Source organism: Rana temporaria, chromosome 9, assembly GCF_905171775.1.
Source record: "Rana temporaria chromosome 9, aRanTem1.1, whole genome shotgun sequence".
Classification (NCBI taxonomy): domain Eukaryota; kingdom Metazoa; phylum Chordata; class Amphibia; order Anura; family Ranidae; genus Rana; species Rana temporaria.
The window spans coordinates 31678186-31703294 of record NC_053497.1 but is presented as its reverse complement, the minus strand read 5'-3'; the positions used below and the strand labels follow the sequence as shown (position 1 = coordinate 31703294).

The following is a 25109-nucleotide window of genomic DNA, read 5'->3' as shown; positions in this document are numbered from 1 at the left end:
TTTAGATTTTGATTCAAATTTGCTTTCAATTTTCATTCGAATTTGTTTTCGAATCAAATTGTTTTCGAATTCGATTCGAATAGAATTTGTTTTCGAATTCGAGTCGAATTTCGTCCGTGGGTTTTCGATTCGAAAACGTTCATTCGGATTCGGTTAAATTCATTAATATTACAATTCGGGAATTCGTATGCATCCGAATAATGAAAAATGTGTCCGAATTTCGATTCGGAACGAAACGAAATGCACATGCCTAGTCTATGCAGAGCCATGACCTCACTGTATTTTTGTGGCCAATTTGCAGACTGTGGCCAATCTTCATTTCCTTTTATAGGGCCCACATGTCATTGAAGATTATTACTTTCTATCTAATGGAGCTTCCAAAAATGTTGTTAACTGAAGTTCTCCTTTATTTATTTTGTACATAAAGTTACCAGGATGGCAGCTTCTACAGCACCACTTACCTAATTCCACATTGACAAAGTGCGCTTCATCATCCAAGTGGAAGCAGTGAGCAGCAGTCAGAATGAAGTTTTTGGTAACAATGGATCCTTTACAGCTCTCCACTCCTCCCGGCCTCTGGAAGGATACAATGGTCAGAGTGAGCAACCTCCTCAAATACCTGGAAGTATATAGATTTCTGCACAAATTGGTCATAAAATGTGATCTGATCTTCATCTAAGTCACAACAATAGTCTGCTTAAACTAATAACACACAAAGAATTAAATGTTACCATGTTTTTATTGAACACACCATGTAAACATTAACAGTGCAGGTGGAAAAAGTATGTGAACCCCTAGACTAATGACATCTCCAAGAGCTAATTGGAGTGAGGTGTCAGCCAACTGGAGTCCAATCAATGAGATGAGATTGGAGGTTTTGGTTACAGCTGCCCGGCCCTATAAAAAACACACACCAGTAGGGATGAACTTTGTGTTCGAGTCAAACTCATGTTCGACTCGAACATCGTATGTTCAAACGTTCGTCGAAATACGAACGTTACGGGCCGTTCGCGACAAATTCGAGTGGCGTGTCACGGCCCATAATTCACTGCGGCATCGCAGTGCATTGCTGGCTGATTTTTTTTGGGAGTTAAATAGAGCAGGCAGGCTAGTTACGGGGCAGATTCACATAGATTAGCGGATCTTTAGATCCGCGTAATCTATGTGATTTACGATCCGCCGGTGCACTTTTGCGAGGCTAGTGCTGTATTCACAAAGCACTTACCTCGAAACTTGCACCGGCGGATCGTAACTCCCCCGGCGGAATTCAAATTCCGCGGCCAGGGGGAGTGTAGTATTTAAATCAGGCGCATCCCCGCGCCGATTTAAATGCGCATGCGCGGCCGGCTAAATTTCCCGGCATGCATTGCTCACACTGACGTCGCTAGGACGTCAGTGGTTTCGGCGTGAGCGTAACCTGCGTCGAGCCAAATTCTATATCGACGTACGCAAACGACGTTAAAATGTAAAACTCGGCGCGGGAACGACGGCCATACTAAACATAGGAAACGCCGCAGTTACCCCTGCTATAGCAGGGGTAACTATCCGCCGGAAAAAGCCGAACGCAAACGACGTAAAAAAAAAGCGACGGGCGGGCGTTCGTTACTGAATCGGCGGTTCTCCTCATTTGCATATCCGACATGTAAAAGACCGAGGCGACACCTAGCGGCCGGCAGGAGATTGCAGCCTAAGATCCGACGGTGTAAGTCACTTACACCAGTCGGATCTAAGGGAGATCTATGCGGAACTGATTCTTATGAATCAGTCGCATAGATCCGACCGTCGGATCTCAGAGATACGACGGCGGATCTGGCCCACAGTGTGTAGAGGATATATATGCATCCCAGGTGTTCTATATATATTTATACACAGTATTGAGTTTAGCTAGATCCGCTCTTCCTAATATACTGACAGGCAGGCAGGTGATTGTACTAGCTGCAATATTTTCACTTTGTGTACTGTCTGTGTCCTCTGCACAGTGTGCACCTAAAGCTACGTCAATAGATTGGCTCTTTACCCTGATCAGTGGTGTGCTGACTGACCACCGATCACCATGCTGCGCGCTAAGAAGGGGAGAATGTCATATGATTGAGGGTGCGGGACAGCAAAACGCAAAAAAGAAAATGCCTCTCAGGCTGGGTTTACACTTATGCAAATAGGATTTTGGTTTGGATTCAATTTGCATGACAGAAGAGTGTGACCGGGACTTCCTGCCGCGAGCGTTCTGCGAGCAATGTGAACCCAGCCTAAAATCAGCGTTTCTTCTGTCTGTGTGTGTGAAGCCTTATGCCCTGTAAACACGCTCTGGATTTCCGACGGGAAAAAAAGGAGAGCTGGTTCTCTTTTTTTTTGCTGGCGGGTTTGACAGTTTTCCCGTTGGAAAAATTGCGAGGGGAGCATACACAGGGCCGGGATCAGTGGCGGCCCGTCCATAGGGGGCGCCTGGGCGCCGCCCCCCCAATGCTTTTGACAAAAAAAAAATGTAAAAAAAAAGTCACATTAAGAACGTCCGGGCGCCGGACACACGGCAGTCTATGGGAAGCTTCCCAGCTTGCAATCAGCTGATTGCAAGCTGGGAAGCTGATTTGCCCGTGTTTAGGGCGTGTGCAGGGCACAAGCTGTGAGCCCGCACACACTCCCACTCTCTGCTGATTTGTCCCTGGCTCCTGTCCTGTCTTTTTTATTGGCCGAGAGTCGGGACCGGAGGGTGATTGGGCGGTGCTTTTTCGGTACTGCCGCGTCACTTCCAGTTTCCCGACTGGCTCACTAGAACTTGTGGAGCAGGAGTGCAACTGTCCGGGACCCTATCAATCAAAGTGTGCGGCGGGGGGGGGGAGCACTTGCAGCGGATGGAGATGCAGAGCTGGCAGTGTACTAGAGCAGTGGTCATCAACCCTGTCCTGCAGGGCCCACTAAAAGGCCAGGTTTTATGTATTACCTTGGGGAGATGTAGTCTAGAATACTGCAATCACTGAGGAGCAAATGATATCAGCTGTGATGTATTTCAGTTATTTTGCAAACCTGGCCTGTTAGTGGGCCCTGCAGGACAAGGTTGATGACCACTGTACTAGAGCACCAGGTGAGTGATTGCAACAGCTGACCTTAGTATTGCTCCCCCTCCCTGCATGTCTCTCTCTCCCGGCATCATGCTTCCCCCTCCTCGGACTCCTCTGCAGCCAGAGCGGCAAGCTCAGTGACTGTTCCACCCAGCAGTGAGCTGAATACTACTGTGTCCTGCCGACGGCATCATGCTTCTCCCTCCTCAGACTCCTCTGCAGCCAGAGCGGCAAACTCACTGACTGTTCCACCCAGCAGTGACCCTGGCCCCCCCCCCACCTCTGAGTCTGATCACTTTTCTCAGCTGCTGCAGAGCTTTACGGACGGGGGAGGGTGGGACTGCTGAGTGTTATGGTGTGTGGCAGAAACCAATCAGATCCTAATCATGATTTTAGTCTTAGTACAGTTTTGGGAAAAAATAAATAAAAATCTGATTGGTTGGTTAAGATAAAGTTACCACTGCATGGCAAAAGTAAAGGAAGCCCGGAGCAAGAAAAGAAGACATAGGCGTAGGGCGGCATGAAAAGGTGCCCAGCAGCCTGGGCCAGATAGGGTTAACCTTCAGGCGGGAAGGTGTCAGACAGGGGATTGGCCCGTTCATATTTGTGGGAGGGGCAGTGGGGGAGTTACGGCGCGCGGCACAGCGTGAGGCAGGCACTCGAGGAGGAAGAAAGTTAGTGCACTGACCTCTTAGCTCTCCTCCTGTTTAATGGCGGATCCCCGGGACCTGGCGACTCAGCTCCAGGACATGGCGGCCATCATGGGGACGGACTGGTTGCAGAGCCAGATTGCAGCCCTTCAGGGTGCGGCCGCCAGGGATCTGCCAGTTTTGCGGGGGCGGCGTGGTCGGCGGGCTCACCCACCGGAGCGCTACAGTCCCTCGCCTGCACCCACGGCTCAGCGCCACATTGGGAGCCCGGTAACGGACCCTCGGGCTCATCCGTCCCTGCCTCCACCATCCGGAGCAGGTGCGGGAGCCGGGAGGAATCCCCGACGCAGGCGGAGCCGCGCGGGACGGGGACAGAGCCATTCCCCATCCCCGGTCCCGGTTCGGAAGAAGACCCAGGAGATTGCGGCGCCATCCCCGGTGCGTGTTGCGGTGGCAGCTCAGCGGGGGAGGAGTATGACTGCGGGTCCGAGGATGCAGCCTTTGACGGCCGGCGACCCCTCCACACCTGGATCCAGTCGGGGTCCAAGGGTTACTGACACGGAGGTCGGAAGCAAGGCCCCTCCCGTCGGGGGGGGGGGTGAAGAGGGTCCATCCTGTCGTGACGGGGGCATCCAGGCCTGCTACACAGCGACGCAGAACGGACGACGAACAGCCGGGGCCTTCGGCGGGCGGTACAACATCCCCAGCCCGGCTTACAGGCGCTTTCCATGAATCGTCCGGCTCGGAGGGTGAACTGTCCAGCGACACCGAGGACATCGCTCCAGTTCGTGGGGCCACGGTGGATTCCGGCTCGGCAACGGCGGGATCTCGTCCGGTTCGGCCCGGTAAGTCCTTGTCTAACTCTCAATCTTCTTTACTGCCTTCTTCTTTATGTGTGTCTGGGGCTGGGGGTAGCCAGGTGGAGAAGGGGGGTCCCACAGTGGGGACCGCACCTTCCGTAACTGGGGGGGTAGGTGCCGGGGCTTTGCGCGACCTGATGGTCGGGCTACGGTCGTTGGTACAGCGCTTTGAGGCGGGCGCAGCGGCGGGCTCTCCGCCGGTGTCGGCCTGGGTCGCGGACTCGGGGCGTGCGCAGGAGGGTGCGGGGGCCGTTCCCGTGCCAGCTGTACAGGGGGCCGCGTCGGTTGCAGCAGTGGTCCAGGGGGAGGAAGCGGTTTCGTCGTCGGGGCCCGAGAAGGAGGCGGGCAAGAAGTCGGACCTTATCCGCCTGGCCGATTCGGCCAAGTGCGAGGTCTACGTCTGCTTCGAGGGACCGCTCGGGGCTCACTTAAAACAGGAAGTGCGGGAAAAAATCTGGCGGGGGGAATACGTGGAGATCTTCACGCTGCTCCCGCTGGAAAAATTTAACTTGGACAGGGTGAAGCTCGAGGACTCCAAGAAGGAGGACGAAGAGAAACGTCGCTATCGTTTGATTCCGCGCACTTTCAGTAACTGGCTGCAGGCTTTCGCCATTTTGGCGAGCGTCATTGGCGAACGTGCGCCGGAGAATTGTTCGCCGCTTTTTTGCTACCTGGACTCCATTGGCGAGGCCCAGAGGGTGTACGGCGGTGTGGCGTGGCTGCGCTATGACGAACAATTTCGTCAACGCAAAGCCATACGTCCGGCGTTGAGGTGGGACCATAAGGACATCAGTTTGTGGATGAAACTCATGTCGTCTCCGCGGGCGTCGACGTCGTCCTTTCAGTCGGGGGCCGGAAGTCCTTCCACCCCGGGACAGTCGGCCACAAAAAAGCGGGGTCAGTGTTGGCAGTTCAATGAGGGCTCTTGCAAGTTCGGAACTGCCTGCTGATACAAACACGAATGCTCCCACTGCGGGGGAGCGCACCCCTTCTCTCGCTGTTTTAAAGCCGGAAAATCACGCGCCGGAGATGTTACGGGAAAAAGGTCGGACCCCGGTGAGGGTGGACAGGATGTCCCCCTTTCTAAGTAGGTATCCGGATCGGGCGGCTGCCCGTTTGTTGCGGGAGGGTTTCACGGATGGTTTTGTGATTCCGTGTGCCCTCCCAAGGATTCCCCTGCCGGCGGACAACTTGAGGTCCGCATTGCTGCACGCGGAGGTGGTCTCTGAGAAGCTGGCCAAGGAAGTGTCTTTGGGCCGCATGGGCGGCCCTTTCCCATACCCCCCATTGGAGGATTTGGTGGTTTCGCCTTTGGGCGTCGTTCCTAAGAAGGAGCCCAACAAGTTTCGGCTTATCCATCATCTTTCGTTTCCGAAAGGTGGCTCGGTCAATGATGCCATTGACCCCGGGGCATGTGCGGTGTCGTATACCTCTTTTGACGCCGCAGTGTTTTGGGTACGGCGCTACGGACAGGGGGCTCTTATGGCAAAGACAGACATTGAGGCGGCTTTTCGCCTCCTTCCGGTTCACCCGCGTAGTTTTCACCTGTTAGGTTGTTGGTGGTTGGGGGCCTTCTATGTCGATCGCTGCCTGCCGATGGGATGCTCTATATCGTGCTCTCTGTTCGAGACATTTAGCTCCTTTCTGGAATGGGTGGTCAGGGATGTGGCGGGCGTCAACTCCGTCATTCACTATCTTGACGATTTCTTGTGCGTTGGCCCCCCTGCGTCCAAGGTGTGTGGTGTGCTGCTGGCTACAATACAACACCTGATGGAGCGTTTTGGCGTGCCGTTGGCGAGGGATAAGACGGAAGGCCCCGCGGAGGTGATCAAGTTCTTGGGGATCGAAATCGATTCCAGGGCGATGGAATGTCGTCTGCCTGACAATAAACTTTGGGCATTGAAAGAGGAGGTCGGTCTGGCGGCGTGTAAAACGAAGATTCGGTTACGGGACCTGCAGTCTCTTCTGGGCAAGCTCAATTTTGCTTGTCGTATCATGCCCATGGGCAGGATTTTTTGCAGACGGTTGTCGGCTGCCACGGCCGGGGTCACCTCGCCCGGGCATTTTATTAGGCTGAAGTTGGAACACAGGGCTGACCTCGGGGTGTGGCGCGACTTTTTGGACGAATACAATGGCAGGTCTATCTGGATCGAGGGGCCGGTCAGCAACTACGACCTTGAGCTGTTCACGGACGCGGCTGGGTCCACGGGGTATGGCGCGTTCCTCGGTGGTAGGTGGAGTGCGGAGCGTTGGCCTGCTGAGTGGGGTCAGGCGGGTTTCTTGAAAAATTTGGTACTGCTGGAACTTTTTCCGGTAGTGGTTGCGCTGGAACTTTGGGGCTCTGTGTTCGGCAACAAGAAGGTCCGCCTCCATTGCGACAACTTGGGGGTGGTGCTGGTCATTAACTCCCTATCTGGGTCCTCTCCCCCGGTGGTTAGAGTGCTGCAGTATCTGGTTCTGGCTCGTCTCCGTCTGAATGTTTTCTTGTATGCGGTGCACATTCCGGGGGTGGAGAACACGGTGGCTGACGCGCTTTCCCGTTTTCAGTTGGACAGGTTTCGGGAGTTGGCGCCAGGAGCGGAAGAGCACGGAACGCCTTGTCCTCCTCATCTGTGGCGAATTGCGCTGGAATCGCCTTCGGGCTGATTCGGAAGTCCTTGAGCGAGTCGACGTGGTCGTTCTACTCTAAGGTCTGGAGAGAGTGGGAGGCGTTGTTACAGCGGGTAAGTTTAGACGGCGGCAGCGGGGAGTATTGCCGGCTTGTGGTTTACTTTGTCTGCTTGTGTTTTGCCGAGGGGGTGTCCGTATCGGTCATGCGCCGGCGGCTAGCGGGACTGGCTTTTTGGTTCAGGATCCGGTGCTTGCCGGATTTCACCAAAGAGTTTATGGTCAAACAAGCCTTGAGGGGCTATCACTTTTGATATTTTACGGACATTATTGTTGCAGACGTCCTCGGTTTGCACGTCCGTTTTTGAGACGTTGCTGTTCAGGGCGGCTTTCGCCCTTGCCTTTTACGGCGCCCTTAGAGTGGGGGAGTTGGTTAGTCCCTCAAGGGTGGCTCAGGGTGGTTTGGCGGCAACGGATGTCAGTTGGGATGGGGAGTCGGTCAGACTTTTCATCCGACGGTCCAAGACGGATCAGGCGGGAAAGGGGGCGCTGGTACGCTTACGGCGGGTGCCGGGATCTGACATTTGCCCGGTGGTGGTGGTTGGGGCGTATCTGGGGGTTCGCCCGGAGGTGTCAGGTTCCTTTTTGGTCCATGTTGACGGGTCTGCGTTGTCTACCTTTCAGTTCGTATCGGTGATGCGCCGCTGCCTCACTGCAGCGGGCATTGCGGCTCGCAGTTTCTCCTCGCATTCCTTTCGGATTGGGGCGGCTACCGAGGCCGCCCGCTGGGGTTTGGATGCGGCGGTTGTAAAACGCATTGGCAGGTGGGAGTCCGACAGGTTCAAGATTTATGTTCGACCTCATCTGGTTTAGTTTGGGGGGTGACTGGGTGGTGTCTGCTGTTTTTCGTTTCCACTTGTCACTTTCTTTTCTTGAGGGTTTCTGGGTGTGGCATTGAGTTCGAGTGTGTTATGTTGGTCGTTTTGTCTTTCAGATCGCGTCTGCCTAGTGTGGATTCTGGGCCACTCGTTTGTCCGCTGGGGAGCAAAAAGGGCTGATGTCCGGCCGGATGGCCGACAGCTAGGGTTTCCCAGGTCAGAAGCAGTTGTCCGGTGGGTGGGTATCCCGGGGCTGTTATGGGGAAGGGTGGTCCCAGAGGTGCACAGGGCTGCTAGGTGGGCTAGGCCTCCGGACGTCCTGGTCCTGCATGTGGGTGGCAACGACCTGGGTGCCCGGTCAAGCAGGCACTTCATTCGAGACGTCAAGCTGGACGTGCTTCGGCTGCAGTCTGCTTTTCCCCGTATGATGGTGGTGTGGTCAGATATGGTAGGGCGCACTGCTTGGCGACACGCCAGGTCGGTGTCAAAGGTAAACAGGGCCCGGGTAAAAGCCAACAAGGAGATTGGGAAGTTCGTGGCTCGCGTTGGTGGTTTGGTGGTGCGTCACCGGGAACTTGAGTTGGAAACTTGGAGGTACCTCCGAGAGGATGGGGTGCACCTGAACTCGGTGGGCACGGATTTGTGGAATCTGGGTCTACAGGAGGGCATCCAGAGAGCTGTTCGTTTCTGGCGGGGCGCAGAGGTGTGAGGTTTCACACCTTGCGCTGTGGCGGTTGGGTCTTTGGAGGCATGGTAAAAAAGGTTATGGAATTTAATGGGTGGGGACACATCTCAGGTATGGGTCCCCGGTGAATACCAGTTATGGGGATTAACTGGCAAAGGAATGGTATATATCTGCTGAAGGTGGTCGTCCCCGAGTCGGTGCAATGCGGCAGGGACCAGGTAGTGGTTAAGCAGATATAAGGGAAAATAGTTTGCTGGTTAGTGCCTCCAGGGATCGGCAGCCATAATAAGATGCTTTACTTTGTGTTTTGGTTATTGTTAAATTATTTATTTAAATAAAAGGGGGCCGTACAACGGCCAATTTTTTCCCAACACTTTTGTGTCAGTCTAGTTAATATCTATAGTGGTGGTACTTAAGGGGAGGTCTTAAGAGGGTTTTTTGCAGGAGGCCAGGTACAGTATGGGTTACCTTTTCAAGGAAGCCCGGAGCAAGAAAAGAAGACATAGGCGTAGGGCGGCATGAAAAGGTGCCCAGCAGCCTGGGCCAGATAGGGTTAACCTTCAGGCGGGAAGGTGTCAGACAGGGGATTGGCCCGTTCATATTTGTGGGAGGGGCAGTGGGGGAGTTACGGCGCGCGGCACAGCGTGAGGCAGGCACTCGAGGAGGAAGAAAGTTCCCGCCCACCCGCCCTACATTAATTGGAGTCTGGTCTGCGAGTACGGGGTGCCACGGTTTTTGTGATCTTTCTTTTATTGATTTGTTTTTTTTTGTTGTATTTGGTTTCCTTTTTGGTACGGTCACGTGGGTGGTGGTTGGGTCTTTGGAGGCATGGTAAAAAAGGTTATGGAATTTAATGGGTGGGGACACATCTCAGGTATGGGTCCCCGGTGAATACCAGTTATGGGGATTAACTGGCAAAGGAATGGTATATATCTGCTGAAGGTGGTCGTCCCCGAGTCGGTGCAATGCGGCAGGGACCAGGTAGTGGTTAAGCAGATATAAGGGAAAATAGTTTGCTGGTTAGTGCCTCCAGGGATCGGCAGCCATAATAAGATGCTTTACTTTGTGTTTTGGTTATTGTTAAATTATTTATTTAAATAAAAGGGGGCCGTACAACGGCCAATTTTTTCCCAACACTTTTGTGTCAGTCTAGTTAATATCTATAGTGGTGGTACTTAAGGGGAGGTCTTAAGAGGGTTTTTTGCAGGAGGCCAGGTACAGTATGGGTTACCTTTTCATGTAGTGTGAAGGGAGGGGGATCCTGCTTCACCTTTGCCCCAATCTATTCACTAGTAATCTGCTGGTCAAGACAGAGACATGTGCCTGGCAGGAGAGGTCCTCTCTCCTGCCAGGCACATGTCTCTGTCTTGACCAGCAGATTACGAGTGAATAGCTTGGGGCAAAGGTGAAGCAGGATCCCCCTCCCTTCAAAGTCAGTTTGAGCCGAGCATACTGACTTGAAGCTGTGTGCAGCGGAACTCGAGAGGAGAGCAGAAGGGAGGGGGGATGGGGGACTGCTGATCGTAGCAAATGCTTCTCCTATTCACCACTAAATCTCTCTCTCATCTGTCTGTCTTATGTATCTATCTCTCATTCTTCCCCTTAGACAGACAGACATTGGGTCTATCTATCTATCTATCTATCTATCTATCTATCTATCTATCTATATCTCTATCTGTCTATCTATCTATCTATCTATCAATCTGTATGTCTATCTATCTATATGTTTATCTATCTATCTATCTATCTATCTATCTATCTATCTATCTATCTATCTATCTATCTATCTATCTATCTGTATGTCTATCTATCTATCTATCTATCTATCTATCTATCTATCTATCTATCTATCTATCTCTCATTCTCCCCCTCCCACCAAATTTCTATCTGTCTGTCTCCCCCTCCTACCCATTGTCTGTATATTTATCCATCTGTCTCTATTTCCACACAATGTCTGTCTTTCTATTTATCTGTCTGTAAATCTATCTATCTGTAGGACCTAGTGTGGGCGAGTGACTGGGGGGGGGGGGGGTATGGGGTTGGTTGGGGCTTTGTTTGCGCCCCCCCAAAATAATGGAGCACCAGCCGCCACTGGCCGGGGTTCCCGGCCAAAAGCTCTCTTCGCAGTTTTCCCGTCGGAAAACCCAGTCGTGTGTACGGGGCATTCGGTTTCATTAATACCAGAATATGCTTATTTTCTGCATAGAAAGAAAGTAGGTTTATTGGCAGAACAACCAATAAAATCCTGCATAAGGCAAGTACCTAAAAAGTATTCACGTTTAGACATGTATATTTCTTCAATGACATTACACATGTATGTATGCAAAAATGTTTTACATGGTTACCCCCACATTGCTAGTCTGGGTAAGAAATTAGTGTTCCCTACTTACAGTGATTGTAAGTTTGGCAATCCATGGATATTTTTCATTATTATCTTTTGTGTCTTCTTCTGAATGATCCTTGGAGAGCCCACACATCTCAAATGCACTTGTTTCATCTGAAAATATAGGGGGGGAAATTGAAGAGTCATCATTAGGAACATTGGCCCAGATTCACAAAGCACTTTCGCCGACGTAAATCACTTTACGCCGATGTAGTGCAAATGTGCGCCTGGCGTATGTGTGCGCCAGACCCACAAACTAAAATGCGCCTAAAAACAGGCTTCATCCCGCCGACGTAACTTGCCTACGCCGTTTCATCTGAAAATATAGGGGGGGGGGGGGGGAATTGAAGAGTCATCATTAGGAACATTGGGCCGGATTCAAAGAGATTTACGCATTTATTACGGAGGCGCAGGGCAACGATTTTGCCCTGCGCCCTCAGCAATTTTTTTGCGCTGCCCTTGATTCACGGAGCAGAAGCTCCGTAAATTGCCCGGGCGCGCCGGCAAAATGCCCGGCGCAAGAGCACGCAATTTAAATGATCCCGTAGGGTGGCGGGAATCATTTAAATTAGGCGCGTTCCCGCGCCGATCGTAGAGCGCATGCTCCGTCGGGAAACTTTCCCGACGTGCATTGCGGCAAATGACGTCGCAAGGACGTCATTTGCTTCAAAGTGAACGTGAATGGCGTCCAGCGCCATTCACGATTCACTTACGCAAACTACGTAAAATTCAAATTTCGCGACGCGGGAACGACGGGTATACGTAACATGGGCTGCCCCTGCTAATAGCAGGGGCAGCCTTGCGCGAAAACCGCCGTACGTAAACGACGTAAATTGCGTACGCAGGGCTCGCGCAACGTTGTGAATCGGTGTTAGTAAGCAATTTGCATACTATACGCTGAGCACAACGGGAACGCCACCTAGCGGCCATCGCAAGAATGCAGCCTAAGATATGCGGGCATAAGAGCCTTATGCCGCGCAGATCTTAGGCTGCAGTCGGCGTAACGAGGTTCCTGAATCAGGAGCACTCGTTACGCCGGGGCAAGTAAGCAATTGCGCTGTGTAACCTATGGTTACACAGGCGCAATTGCTTCTTGAATCTACCCCATTGTGTCCTGACAGCGGCGCAAAAAAATAAAAGTAAAAAATATCAGCACTAAACTGCCTTCAATGATACTATTATCTACCTTTCTGGCAGTGATCTTTCACAAAAAAAAAAAGAAGAAAAGTGAAAAAAACTACTGCGCAACCACTTTTAAGCTGGCTATACTTTATACAACTTTCTTATTCAATTTTCTTTAGATTTACCTTCAACTATGTAATACAAGGGCTTACCTGACTGCATACACACCCACACCTCAAAGCAAAAAATAAAGAAATAAAATGCAACGCCAGCTTAGTAAACGTTAACTGCTTAGCGACAGCCCCACACACACACATATTAAGGCAGGGCGGCCACTCTGTGCCAGATCATGTACCTAGTACCTGATCTGACACTTCCGGGTCTGGGTCGCACGCGTGTGCCGCCGGCAACCCGCTCTCGGTGTGATTGGACGCAGCGGGAGCCAATCAGCGGGTCCCGGCGGACACAATGTCCCCCGGGACCCGCCGATCGTTCGTGAGACAGGCAGAACGGCGATCTGCGTATGCAAACAAGGCAGATCGCAGCTTTTCTTAATAGGGAAGACAGAGATCCTGTGTTTCTGCAAAGTAGAAACATGGATCTTTGTCTTCCCACAGTTAAAGCACCCACCCCCCCAGAGTTAGCAAGTTCTCCCTAGGGACACATTTAACAGTTTGATCGCCCCTTTCCTGCCAGTGTCATTAGTACAGTGACAGTGCATATTTCTTAGCACTGATCACTGTATTTGTATTTTTATGTTTTTTAGCAGAAAGTAAACATTACAATACTTTTTTTTTTTTTTCAAAATTGTTGGTCTTTTTTAGCTTATAACGTAAAAAAAATTAAACCGCTGAGGTGATCAAATACCACCAAAATAAATCTCTAGTTGTGGGGGGAAAAAAGGACATCAATTTTATTTGCGTACAGGGTCGATGTCAGTTAGTAACGCAGTGCCTTATTGCAAAAAATATGGCCTGGTCATGAAGGGGGTTAAACCATCCGGAGTTGAAGTGGTTAAACTTATGATTGGAAATTATCAATAATGGTGACACCTCCTTGCAAACATTTATATAGAAAAAACTGTGAATGTGTTCCAAATAAAAAGCAATGTGTTCTCTCAATGTATGACAATATCCCATCAATATAATGCCGTTATTGATCCCATTTAAAGTGAAAAGTGTTTTTGACCTATTTAACACATAGGCCAATACGTGAAGGTGAGCTGCTAGTGTATATGGTGGAGGACATCACAATTCACCACTTATGGAGTTTTTTTATGAAAGAAAGTCATGTTTGATGAAAAGTTGCTTATTTAATATTGAATTAAATACAAATTTAAAACCTGTAAACAGCAAATGTCAGAAAAAGGACTGGTCCTTAAAGCGGAGTTCCACTCAAAAGTATCTGTTCCCCCCCCCCCCCTCAGTGCCACATCTGACACCTTTTAGGGGGAGGGGGAGAACCGATACCTGTTTTTGACAGGTACCGCTCTCCACTTCCGGGAGAGGGGGCCACGGCACAATCTCTCGTAAGTTTGACCCCCCTCCTTCCTACACCGCCGAAATAATTAGTAAGCGCAGTGCGCTTCACGCGTGTGCAGTAGAGAACCGGCTGTGAAGCCGTAAGGCTTCACTGCCAGGTTCCCTTATCAGGAATGGCAGGTGGCTGCACCAGACAGCTGATATGAAGATCGGCTTGACAGGAAAGTGTCCATATAGTCATGGGCGTCCGCTGAAATTTTTTCAGGGAGGGGCGCTTTGGCAGCGGCGATACACAGTCGCATTTAACCCTTTCTTCAAACGCTAGCGGGGATTAAACGTGCCCCACTAGCGGCCGAATGGCGCAGCTAAAACGATGGCAAAGCGTCTCTTTTTAGCGGCGCTTTACCGATAACAGGGCCAGCTGGCAGTTTGAAATAGCTCTTGAGATAATTCATCTTCACTCCATCTTCACTCCATGCTCATATAAATATAGCCTAGAGAATGTACAGACCCCCCTTCAGCACAGATGGACCTCCCCTTCAGCACAGACCCCCCCCTTCAGTACAGACCCCCCCTTCAGCACAGATGGACCCCCCATTCAGCACAAACCCCCTTTCGGCACAGACGGACCCCCATCCCATTCAGTACCTCAGATCAGCCATCACCACGGCACAGGCACAGGCACAGCAGGTTCCCTCCCCCTGAGTACACATAAACACTGGAGGGGGGGTGGCTTCACTCCACTCGCTGTGCCTGTGTGACATCCAGCCCGGGACTGCTCAGACTGCCCGCAGCCGCAAAACTCTTCAACACCTTGATTTTCCAGGGGGGGTCTATTGCCCCCCCTTGCCCTATGGAGCGGACACCCATGCATATAGTAAAAGTCAGCAGCTGCAGTATTTGTAGTTCCTGACTTTTAATTTTTTGTGGGGGGGGGGGGGGGCTGGCTAAGCAGTATTCCCCTCAAAATTGCTCAGAAGTCCGTGCTGGGACAGGTGTCACTGGATGTTATCTTTCTGTATGTGGGGCCCCAGTGAAGTGGTTTGGCCATCAGCCACAAGGTGGCGCTAACCCACATGTGAAACAGTACAGTACAACAAGCATGCAGTTCCTCCATGCTAACATAAAGAAGGGAGATCGGCCCTGCAGCTGCATGTACACAAAGGGGTGGGGGTAGCCGCATGGCCTTATCAGGTCAGTGACACGTGACCATATCAGGTCAATGATGTCACCAGCATCCCTTCAAAGGTGCAAGTGTAGGGGATATTTACTGTACCTGCATGTTAGCCTTTTTACAGGCTGACCTATAGGTAAATGTCAACATGGGAGTTTACTCCCACTTTAACATAAGCAGGAGAGTTGTCAGCTCACACAAGGAAATTAGATCACAGGATCAAGGTGTACTGTGATTTTCTGTGATTGTATCATTTTTTAAGAGAAAAAACAAGGGGAAAACGTGCATGTATTGTTGAGAATACTGAATATGTTTTTTTTTTTTACCCAGATATGCCCTTTGCCTAAATGTTTTATTGTTTGATAAAAACATGAGGTAAGATCATTTTCCTGATGACATTTTCTTTTGTATAGACCAGTGGTCTCAAAGTACCTGCCCGCAGGCCATTTGCGGCCCGCGGACCAGTTATAAATGGCCCGCAGGCAGGGTGGAAGTGAGGGGAGCAAAAAAAAAAAAAAAAAAATTTTTTTTTTTTTTTTTTTTTTTTTTGAGCTGGAGCCATCTGGTGGTGAGCCGTTGGTATTACAAGTTATTACCACCAGATGTGAGCTGGCGCCCTCTGGTGGTGGCCGTTGGTATTACAAGTTAAGCATTACAAGTTAAACAGCAATTCTAATGTCATTTTACACTATTTTCACTGCCATCTTCTTCCCTCTAATTAGAACCCCCAAACATTATATATATTTTTTATCCTAACACCCTAGAGAATAAAATCGCGATCGTTGCAATACTTTCTGTTACGCCGTATTTGCGCAGCGGTCTTACAAGCGCACTTTTTTGGGAAAAAATTACACTTTTTTAAATTAAAAAATAAGACAACAGTAAAGTTATCCCCATTTTTTTTAATATTATGAAAGATAATGTTACGCCGAGTAAATTCATACCCAACATGTCACGCTTCAAAATTGTGTCCGCTTGTGGAATGCCGACAAACTTTTTTACCCTTTAAAATCTTCATAGGCGACGTTTAAAAAAATCTACAGGTTGCATGTTTTAAGTTACAGAGGAGCTATAATTATTGCTCTCACTCTACCAATCGCGGCGATACCTCACATGTGTGGTTTGAACACCGTTTACATATGCGGGCGCTGCTCACGTATGTGTTCGCTTCTGCGCGCAAGCTCGTCGGGACGGGGTGCGTTTTCTGGCTCCTAACTTTTTTAGCTGGCTCCTAGATTCCAAGCAAATTTGTCAAACCCTGACTTACACCAGTGCTGGTGGTAATAATGCGCTCGCTGACACCAGTGCTGGTGGTAATAATGCGCTCGCTGACACCAGTGCTGGGGGTTAATAATGTGTTCGCTGACACCAGTACTGTTGTTTTTGAAGTTTGAAAGTTTGCATGCGGCCCCCCATGGCATATGAAAACTTGTCTCGTGGCCCTCAGGTAATTTGAGTTTGAGACCCCTGGTATAGACGATTAAGAAAATTACTCACCGATTATTTCATCAAAGGCCTTCTTCAGTGCATCTATATTTTCCATCTGGAAGACGTGTTTCTCTCTATCCTTTTTGGAGGCAATGTCATTGAGCTCATCCTGGCTGATGTCTTCTCCCAGGCCGAACACATAGATATCTGTGCAGGAGAAAGGAACATTGACCTCATTATAAGGGTTGTCAAGGCATAAGCCATTTTTATTAAACCGTGTCAGTGTAGCGCTACCCCTGGAAGGGCCGATGAGTGGTGCTTGTCCTCTGAAACTGCCCTGACCTTGCAATTACCTTGACCCTTCTGACACTCTAGGTTCATACACAGACTAGGCAGACAGTGGCCCAGATTCAAGAAGCAATTGCGCCCGTGTAACCATAAGTTACACGGCGCAATTGCTTACTTGCTCCGGTGTAACGAGTGCTCCTGATTCAGGAATCTCGTTACACCGACTGCAGCCTAAAATCTACGCGGCATAAGGCTCTTATGCCTCGCAGATTTTAGGCTGCATTCTTGCGTGTGCCGCTAGGGGGCGTTCCCATTGTGATCAGCGTGTAGTATGCAAATTGCATACTAGCAACTGATTCATAAACACTTCGCGGGCCCCGCGCAAGCCAGGTACGGAGTTTCCGTACGGCAACTTTAGCGCAAGGCTGCCCCTTCTAATAGTAGGGGCAGCCAATGCTAAAGTATAGCCGCCGCTCCCGCGCCGTGAAATTTGAATTTCACGGCGTTTGCGTAAGTGATTCGTGAATGGCGCTGGACGCCATTCACGTTCACTTTGAAGCAAATGACATCCTTGCAACGTCATTTGCCGCAATGCACGTCGGGAAAGTTTCCCGACGGAGCATGCGCTGTACGCTCGGCGCGGGAGCGCGCCTAATTTAAATGATCGTTGCCCTGTGCCCGCGCAAATATAGCGCAATTCTACCTGAATCTGGGCCAATGTTCAGTAACCTGGCCACCAACAATACTCAGCACAAAGTAAAGGCAATGGCCCAGATTCAGGTAGAATTGCGCTATATTTGCGCGGGCACAGGGCAACGATTTTGCCCTGCGCTCACGCAAATATTTTGCGCTGCCCTCGATTCACGGAGCAGTAGCTCCGTGAATTGCGAGGGCGCTCCGGCAAAATTGCCCGGCATAAGCGCGCGCAATGTAAATGATCCCGCCGGGGGCGGGAATCATTTAAATTAGGCGCGCTCCCGCGCCGAGCGTACAGCGCATGCTCCGTCGGGAAACTTTCCCGACGTGCATTGCGGCAAATGACATCGCAAGGACGTCATTTGCTTCAAAGTGAACGTGAATGGCGTCCAGCGCCATTCACGAATCACTTACGCAAACGCCGTGAAATTCAAATTTCACGGCGCGGGAGCGGCGGCTATACTTTAGCATTGGCTGCCCCTGCTATTAGAAAGGGCAGCCTTGCGCTAAAGTTGCCGTACGGAAACTCCGTACCTGCCTTGCGCGGGGCCAGCGCAAGTTTGTGAATCAGTTGGTAGTATGCAATTTGCATACTACACGCTGATCACAATGGGAACGCCCCCTAGCGGCACACGCAAGAATGCAGCCTAAAATCTGCGAGGCATAAGAGCCTTATGCCGCGCAGATTTTAGGCTGCAGTCGGTGTAACGAGGTTCCTGAATCAGGAGCACTCGTTACACCGGAGCAAGTAAGCAATTGCGCCGTGTAACTTATGGTTACACGGGCGCAATTGCTTCTTGAATCTGGACCAATGAGCATGGATTTCAATAACACCGTTGTATTGAGTATTTCAAAGTAATTCAAGTCAATTATAGAATACAATCTGCTTGCAGCAATACCCAGACAGAGGATGCTAATAAGTAGTAGATTTAACACAAATAATAATAAATAGGCAAGGTAAACAGATAATAATGAACCACTGGGTTAAGCAATATCAATTATAGCGGTGCTTCCTAGGGCTCTGTTCACATATATGTGAATTGGATGCGTTATGAACCACATTCAATTCACATGACATGTGACTCAAACTGGCTTTCTATGCCGATTCACATATGTGCGGTACAGTGCAAACTGTCTGTAAATTTAAAAAGACTAATGTGCATTTTTTAAATACTGCAGTGTGATTCAGATTCCAGGCTCATTGCCTTCTATAGGAACGCATCTGAATCACACATTGGATCAGTTTTGATCCGATCCAAACAAATTTGATCCGAAAAAAAAAACATTGTGGGGGGGTCTCCCCCAATCCATACCAGGCCCTTAGATCTGGTGTGAATTTTGAAGGGAACCCCCACACCAAATTTTCTTTTAAATGGTGTGGGATCGACCCAAGATCCACGCCACCCTCTTGTGATGTCACTGACACAGCATGCACCAGTCGGTGATGTCACAGGGGGCCAGGTTGCCCGCCGCCCCTAAGCTTTTTAATTACTTGCTGCCCGCCCACCATCAGATAACGGCGGGGTTGTGCGGCTCTCGTTCTGGGACAACGTCTAATGACGGCATCCTAGTACGGGCGCGCGGCTGCGACATGTTGCTAGGACACAGCGTGACCCCGATCTCTGTAAAGAGCCACGTCTGCGGCTCTTTAACCATGTGATCAGCTGTTTCCAATCACAGCCATTCACATGTAAACACGGAGATGCCGGTAATCGGCGCGGCGCCTCACACTGACAGAGTGTGTGGCGAGAAGAGCCGATCAGCGGCATCTCCCCGCAGGGGACAACAAAACATGTAATCAGGGCACGGGCTCCCTGCAGCAAGGGGCCGAGTCGCTGTCGCCACTCCTATAGCTACGCCCCTGACTATGTCCCAGTTGACATGAATGGGAGTGCCCACACGGGAATGTATGGAACATCTGTGCATCCCCTTGCAGGTAAACACAGCCCTCACATGAGTATACATTTTAGTACGCCCTTGTGAATGAGGTCTAAAACCTAGTGTAGGGTAGGGGCGTAGATAAGGGGGGTCAGGGGTGTTCAACCCCCCCCCCCCCCCGGGCCAAAATGAAATGCATGATGTCCCTGCTCTGCAGCCGCACATGGCACCATAGACAGGCAGCACTGCAGTCATTGGCACACAGAGTGCAATAATGCTGCTGCAGCAAGTGTAATAGATCATTAGGCATACCCTCATGCTTGTTGTGGTACACTGCCAGGCCGGTCTATTGGGCTGGGGCGGAAGGCTGACAGATCTATCACCAGGCAGCACAGTGGGAGCTAGCAGTGCGTGTAGTTCTGCACACTGCAAACCATGTATTCCCATTGGCTTGCAGTGCCACTCCCAACTTGGGCTTGGGAGAGGAGCTTTACCTGGGCCCTGGAGCACAGAGTTCTTGTAAAGTTCTGTGTAGCCACCGGCCCCCCACATGAACTGCTGCTGTCCTGTTTAGGTATGTCCCTCTTTCTCTTCTGGCCTAGTTTTAGAGAGTCTCAGAGAGTGTCCTCAGACTTACCATGGCTCTGACTGCTGTGCTGCTGCTGGCATTCATACTAGGTAATCGTGAGTCTGTGGGAGACTGTCTGTGATTCTGTGTGGCAACTGGCAAAGTATGTGATTGAGGCTGGCTTGGCTAAATTTTGCATTGCTTGTGTTACTGACAGTTGACTGAGGCCAAGCTGAGTTTTCTATTGCTTGTGTTACTGACAGTCCAGCTTGGCACTGGCAAGTTTGTTGTGGTCCTCACCGGCTTACTGATTCAGCAGTTGACACCACAACATGTCTGCCAATTTCAGAGCCAGGCTGGACTTTCTGCTTCCTTCAGTGACATGCCTTGGCCATGTTTTACCCCTGGTTCATACATATGTGGTACAGGAAACGCTGCGATCCCTGTGCGTTTCACGCACCGCATTGCAATCACAGTGTGTTTTTGATCTGCTGCAGGTGTCAATTCAAAGTTAACAACTAGCCAAAAGAAGGTTTTGAATGCAGTGTTTGTCTGAACCAGATTGCATGGTTGGTTTTCAAAAAAAGGTGCCTGCACTTCTTTGGTGTGATATGGTGCAATTCAGCCCATTCAAAATGGGCTCAAATCACACCACACATAATCGCATGTGAATTGCACAGGGATGCGATTTACATAAAAATGATAGTGTGAAACCAGGCTTACTGTGTTGATTGCAGTGCAATCAAGGCCCATTCTTTTTGAATGGGCTGAAATTGCACCAAAAAGTCATGCATGCACCAATTTTGGAACCGCACTGCAACCAGTTTTCATGGTCATTTTGTGAATGCGATCTGGTGTAGGCAAACCTTTGTTTGGGGTGTCGTTAAGATAGCACTGGCACCCACTGCAGATTGTAAGGGGGCTGCGATTTGAATGAGATGCATGAAACGTTTGATCAGAGGGGTGAACAACTGGCTCAGACAGTCCAGTAAAACAAAAGTGGCTTCATTCAGCAAAAAAATCTAAACAAAATGGAACAAACGACAGGCTTGTCTTGCAATACAGGTGCGTGTATGTAAAAAATTCAGTCTCTGCACTGGGGATGAGCTTTATGTTCGGGTCAAACATGAATAGCGAACACTTTGGGGTGTTCGTGGCAAATTCGAAAAGTCGCATTTTAAAAGTCTATGGGAGAAATCAAAAGTGCTAATTTTAAAGGTTAATATGCAAGTTATTGTCATAAAAAGTGTTTTAGGACCCGCGTCCTGCCCCAGTGGACATGTATCAATGCAAAAAAAAGTTTTAAAAGCGGACATTTTTTCGGGAGCAGTGATTTTAATAATGCTTAAAGTGAAACAATAAAAGTGAAATATTCCTGTAGTGATATAGATGTATAGTACTCTGGTTAGATAATTGATATATTAGATGTTAGTACGATGACTATAAATTAAGTTGTTTCGCAGCAACACAGGTTCTCCAGAGAATGCAAATTTAATTAACTTCCAATAACATACAAAGTCCAAAGTCCACAGACGATACAAATCCAACAGAGTATTTCAGAATCCCATCTTTTCCTAGACCTGTGCTATATTCATCATAGAGTGACAAGACTAGCTAAATGCCAGCTTGAGTGTCTCAAATATTTGTCTCACACTGGAGGGAGTGGATCTCTGAATGAATAATTCCCCAAGTCTAATTACCATCAATACATACTTCCTTATGTATGTAAGGAAGTACCAGGCCATCTCACACACCTAGTCTTAGATAAGATTAACACATCAAAGGGTCTTCAGCTGTTCCTTTGATCTGTGTTTGATCTGTCTTTGATCTTCTGTGACGTCATCTTCTTCTCTTCTCTTCTCCTCCCTTCTTCCGATGTTGACCCGACGCCTCTTCTCGCTGCAATGATTGAAGCGCGCCTTGCATCCCATTTATATAGGCCTCACCGTTCCATTATGCTCCGGTAGGTACCCACGTGGGTAGGCACCCACCACGTGGGTACCTACCGGAGCATGATGGGACGGTGAGGCCTATATAAATGGGATGCAAGGCACGCTTCCATCATTGCAGCGAGAAGAGGCGTCGGGTCAACATCGGAAGAAGGGAGGAGAAGAGAAGAGAGGAAGATGACGTCACAGAAGACCGCGCTGGCTGCCTGCTAGTAATTGAGCTAACACACGAAGATAGCAGGCAGCCAGCGCTGAAGGAGAAGGCACCGGACAGCTGGAGAAGAACCGGGGTGCGCCGAGTCAACAGCGGAGAGCGGCGAAGATAGAAGAAGACCCCCAGAGAGCGGAGAAGACCCCCCCGGAGAGCGGAAGAAGAAGCCCCCCCGGAGAGCGGAGAAGACCCCCGGAGAGCGGAAGAAGAAGCCCCCCCTGGTATTAGAGCTAAAGAAGACAGGGGGGGCCTCCGGAGCAGACTAATAAATGATTTTAAAAACCCTTGTGTCGTGTGTTTAATAACTATCACTTTGCCTCCAGGTGAATGGGTAGGGGTACGATGTACCCCATATCCATTCACTTAGGGTGGGGGGCCGGTATCTGGGGGCCCCCTTATTTGAGGGGACTCCCAGATTCCGATAAGCCCCCGCCCGCAGACCCCGACAACCAACGACCAGGGTTGTCGGGAAGAGGTCCTGTCCTCATCAACATGGGGACAGGGTGCTCTGGGGTGGGGGGCCCCGCAGTGTGCCCCCCTGCCCCAGAGCACCCAACCCCCCCATGTTGAGGGCATGCGGCCTGGTACGGCTCAGGAGGGGGGGGGGCGCTCGCTCGTCCCCACTCCCATTCCTGGCCGGCCGGGTAGCGTGCTTTGGATACGGGTCTGGTATGGATTGTAGGGGGACCCCCTACGTCGAATTTCCGGCGTAGGGGGGGTCTCCTTACAACCCATACCAGACCTAAGGGCCTGGTATGCTCCTGGGGGGGAACCCATGCCGGTTTTGATTTTACAAATTGCCGTGGAGTTCTCCCTCAGGAATGCATACCAAATGCCGTCGCTTGAATGTGCTTTTACATGGTGTTACTAACTTTCCACATTGTAAAAGCAGCCCTAATTTTGCGCAAGCAAATCGGAACTTACGCAGAAACCACAATGCTTAAAAGCTTTGTGGATCTGCTTAAGTCCTCATTTGCATACGCAAAGCGGCATTTCAATGAGAAATGCCCCCAGCGGCGGATGCGGTACTGCATCCTAAGATCTGACAGTGTAAGTGTCTTACACATGTCAGATCTTCTGCCTAACTTTGGAAAAATCCTTTTGAGGATCGTTTCCAAAGTTAGGCACAGAGATACGCAGGCTGAACAGCAGTTCCGCCTACGTATCTCTTTTGAGAATTTGGCCCATTGTGTCCTCAAAAGAGATAGCAATCTAATGAACCTGTAAAGTTAGATGGCACGTTAACAGCCCTTTAGGCCCAACCGTCTACGTGTATTTAATTTACAGGATCTCATTAAAAGCCTGAGTGGTGCTTGACTGATTCCATTACAGATATGATGCCACCTACCCAGTTTATCTTCACGTTGGTCCTTCCTGATATCCAGAAACTCTCTGATCTTGTTTACTTCCACAGACGGGTCTCCACCCATATTATGTTTTCCTGAGGGGTTAAGGAAAAATTGTTATTCTTTTGTGGAAGCAGAGGCACTGGTAGTACTGTTATGGAGATGAAGGCTTGCTGGCCAAACTGGTACTGTCATAAGCAAGATATGGACTAATTGTGATTACGGTATATAGAGTAGGACAAAGCCTGACTTTAATTATTAGGACATGGACTAACTCCTATTGAAAGGAGTAGCTAATTAAAGGGCAGAGCATCTAAGGTATAAGACATAAAGGATGGTTATAAGGAGCAAAACGTTAAATAATGGAGAATAGGTAAATGGAGGAGGTGATCAGTGGTAAGCTGTAGAATAAAGGAGGTTATCAAGTGTAAAAGGTTCTTAGAAATAGGCCATGGACTGACTAAGGCCCCGTACACACGGTCGGACCAAACCGATGTGACTGGCCCGTCGGACCGTTTTCATCTGTTCACTTCTGAAGTGGCCGTACGGCCTGATATGTGTACACACCATCAGTCCAAAATCCGATCGGGTCAGAACGCGCTGACGTCAAACACACGACGTGCTGAATAAAACAAAGTTCAATGTTTCCAAGCATGCGTCGACTTGATTCTGAGCATGCGCGGGTTTTGAACCGATGCTTTTCTGTACTAACCATCGGTTTGGTCCGATGGGGCAGCGGTCCATCGGTTCGGTTTTGAAGCATGTTTATAAATTTTGGACCGAAGGAAACCAGACCGATAGCCTATACACATGGTCGGTTTGGTCCGAAGAAAATGAACTTCGGTTCATTCTCATCGGACCAAACCGACCGTGTGTACGGGGCCTAAGGTTACCAGGAGTAGACCATGGACTGACTAAGGTTGTCATGAGTAGACCATGGACTGACTAAGGTTGTCATGAGTAGACCGTGGACTGACTAAGGTTGTCATGAATAGACCATGGACTGACTAAGGATGCCAGGAGTAGACTATAGACTAACTATGGTTGTCAGTAGTAATCAATGAACTAAGGTTGCCAAAAGCAGGACATGAACTTGATGACATTTTCAAGAGCTGGATCAGACACTTAATACTTACCATCAGTCATAAGTATAATAATATTAGAATGTTCAAGAAATTTGTCGTTTCTCAGTTGATCCAGAGACAGTTGATTATAGACTTCTTGAAGGGCACCCCGTGTATTAGTTCCTTGTTTATCATCATGTTCTGTGGGAGTATAAATGGGAAAAAAAAAAAAACCGTGAACATTGACAAAGTGATATAGTGTACCTAGCACATGGGCACATGTTGGTCTTCCAGCTATGGGAGGAGGCAATTTATGCCTCCCTACCAGCTGTAATAGAAGTACAAACCCCAGCATGAGACAACTGGAGATTCTTCAACCAGAGATAAACATACAGTTTCAGCAAGAACAACATAGTAAGAATTTTGGTAACATGCCTAAATAGATTAAAGAGCTCACTCAGTCACCCGGCTCCACATACAGTATAAAATATCATTATTTTGTGGATTGGTAATTGAATAATCCAGCTAATACTTTACCTGAATATTTAAATCTTTTAATTGCATCTATAACGGTTTCGGCTTCTGTATTGATCTCAGACTCTGAGAGAGTCACAATTCTTTTTATGTGTGAAGCATAGGTGAGGACTGAATACCGAGGTGTAAAGTCAAAGCTGGAAACCTTCAAACAAACATATATATGCATGAATATAAGATATAGTGTCAAGTCAAAGATTGTCAGATCATATAGTTATCAAATTCCTATTAATAACAACAAAGTAGAGCAC

General features: G+C 49.4%; 1 protein-coding gene across 2 annotated transcripts in view; it reads right to left on the bottom strand.

The window, feature by feature from the left end:
- The window catches only part of LOC120913256 (complement factor B-like), an 81176-nt gene that overhangs the window by 22550 nt on the left and 33517 nt on the right, over nt 1–25109 (bottom strand). For both annotated transcript variants that reach the window (XM_040323081.1, XM_040323080.1), the window contains exons 7-12: nt 24862–25003; nt 24397–24525; nt 23263–23355; nt 16394–16531; nt 11127–11233; nt 462–576 (exon numbers count right to left, since the gene is read on the bottom strand). In XM_040323081.1, the coding sequence (XP_040179015.1) occupies nt 462–576; nt 11127–11233; nt 16394–16531; nt 23263–23355; nt 24397–24525; nt 24862–25003 (724 nt within the window). The remainder of the gene's footprint in view (nt 1–461; nt 577–11126; nt 11234–16393; nt 16532–23262; nt 23356–24396; nt 24526–24861; nt 25004–25109) is intronic.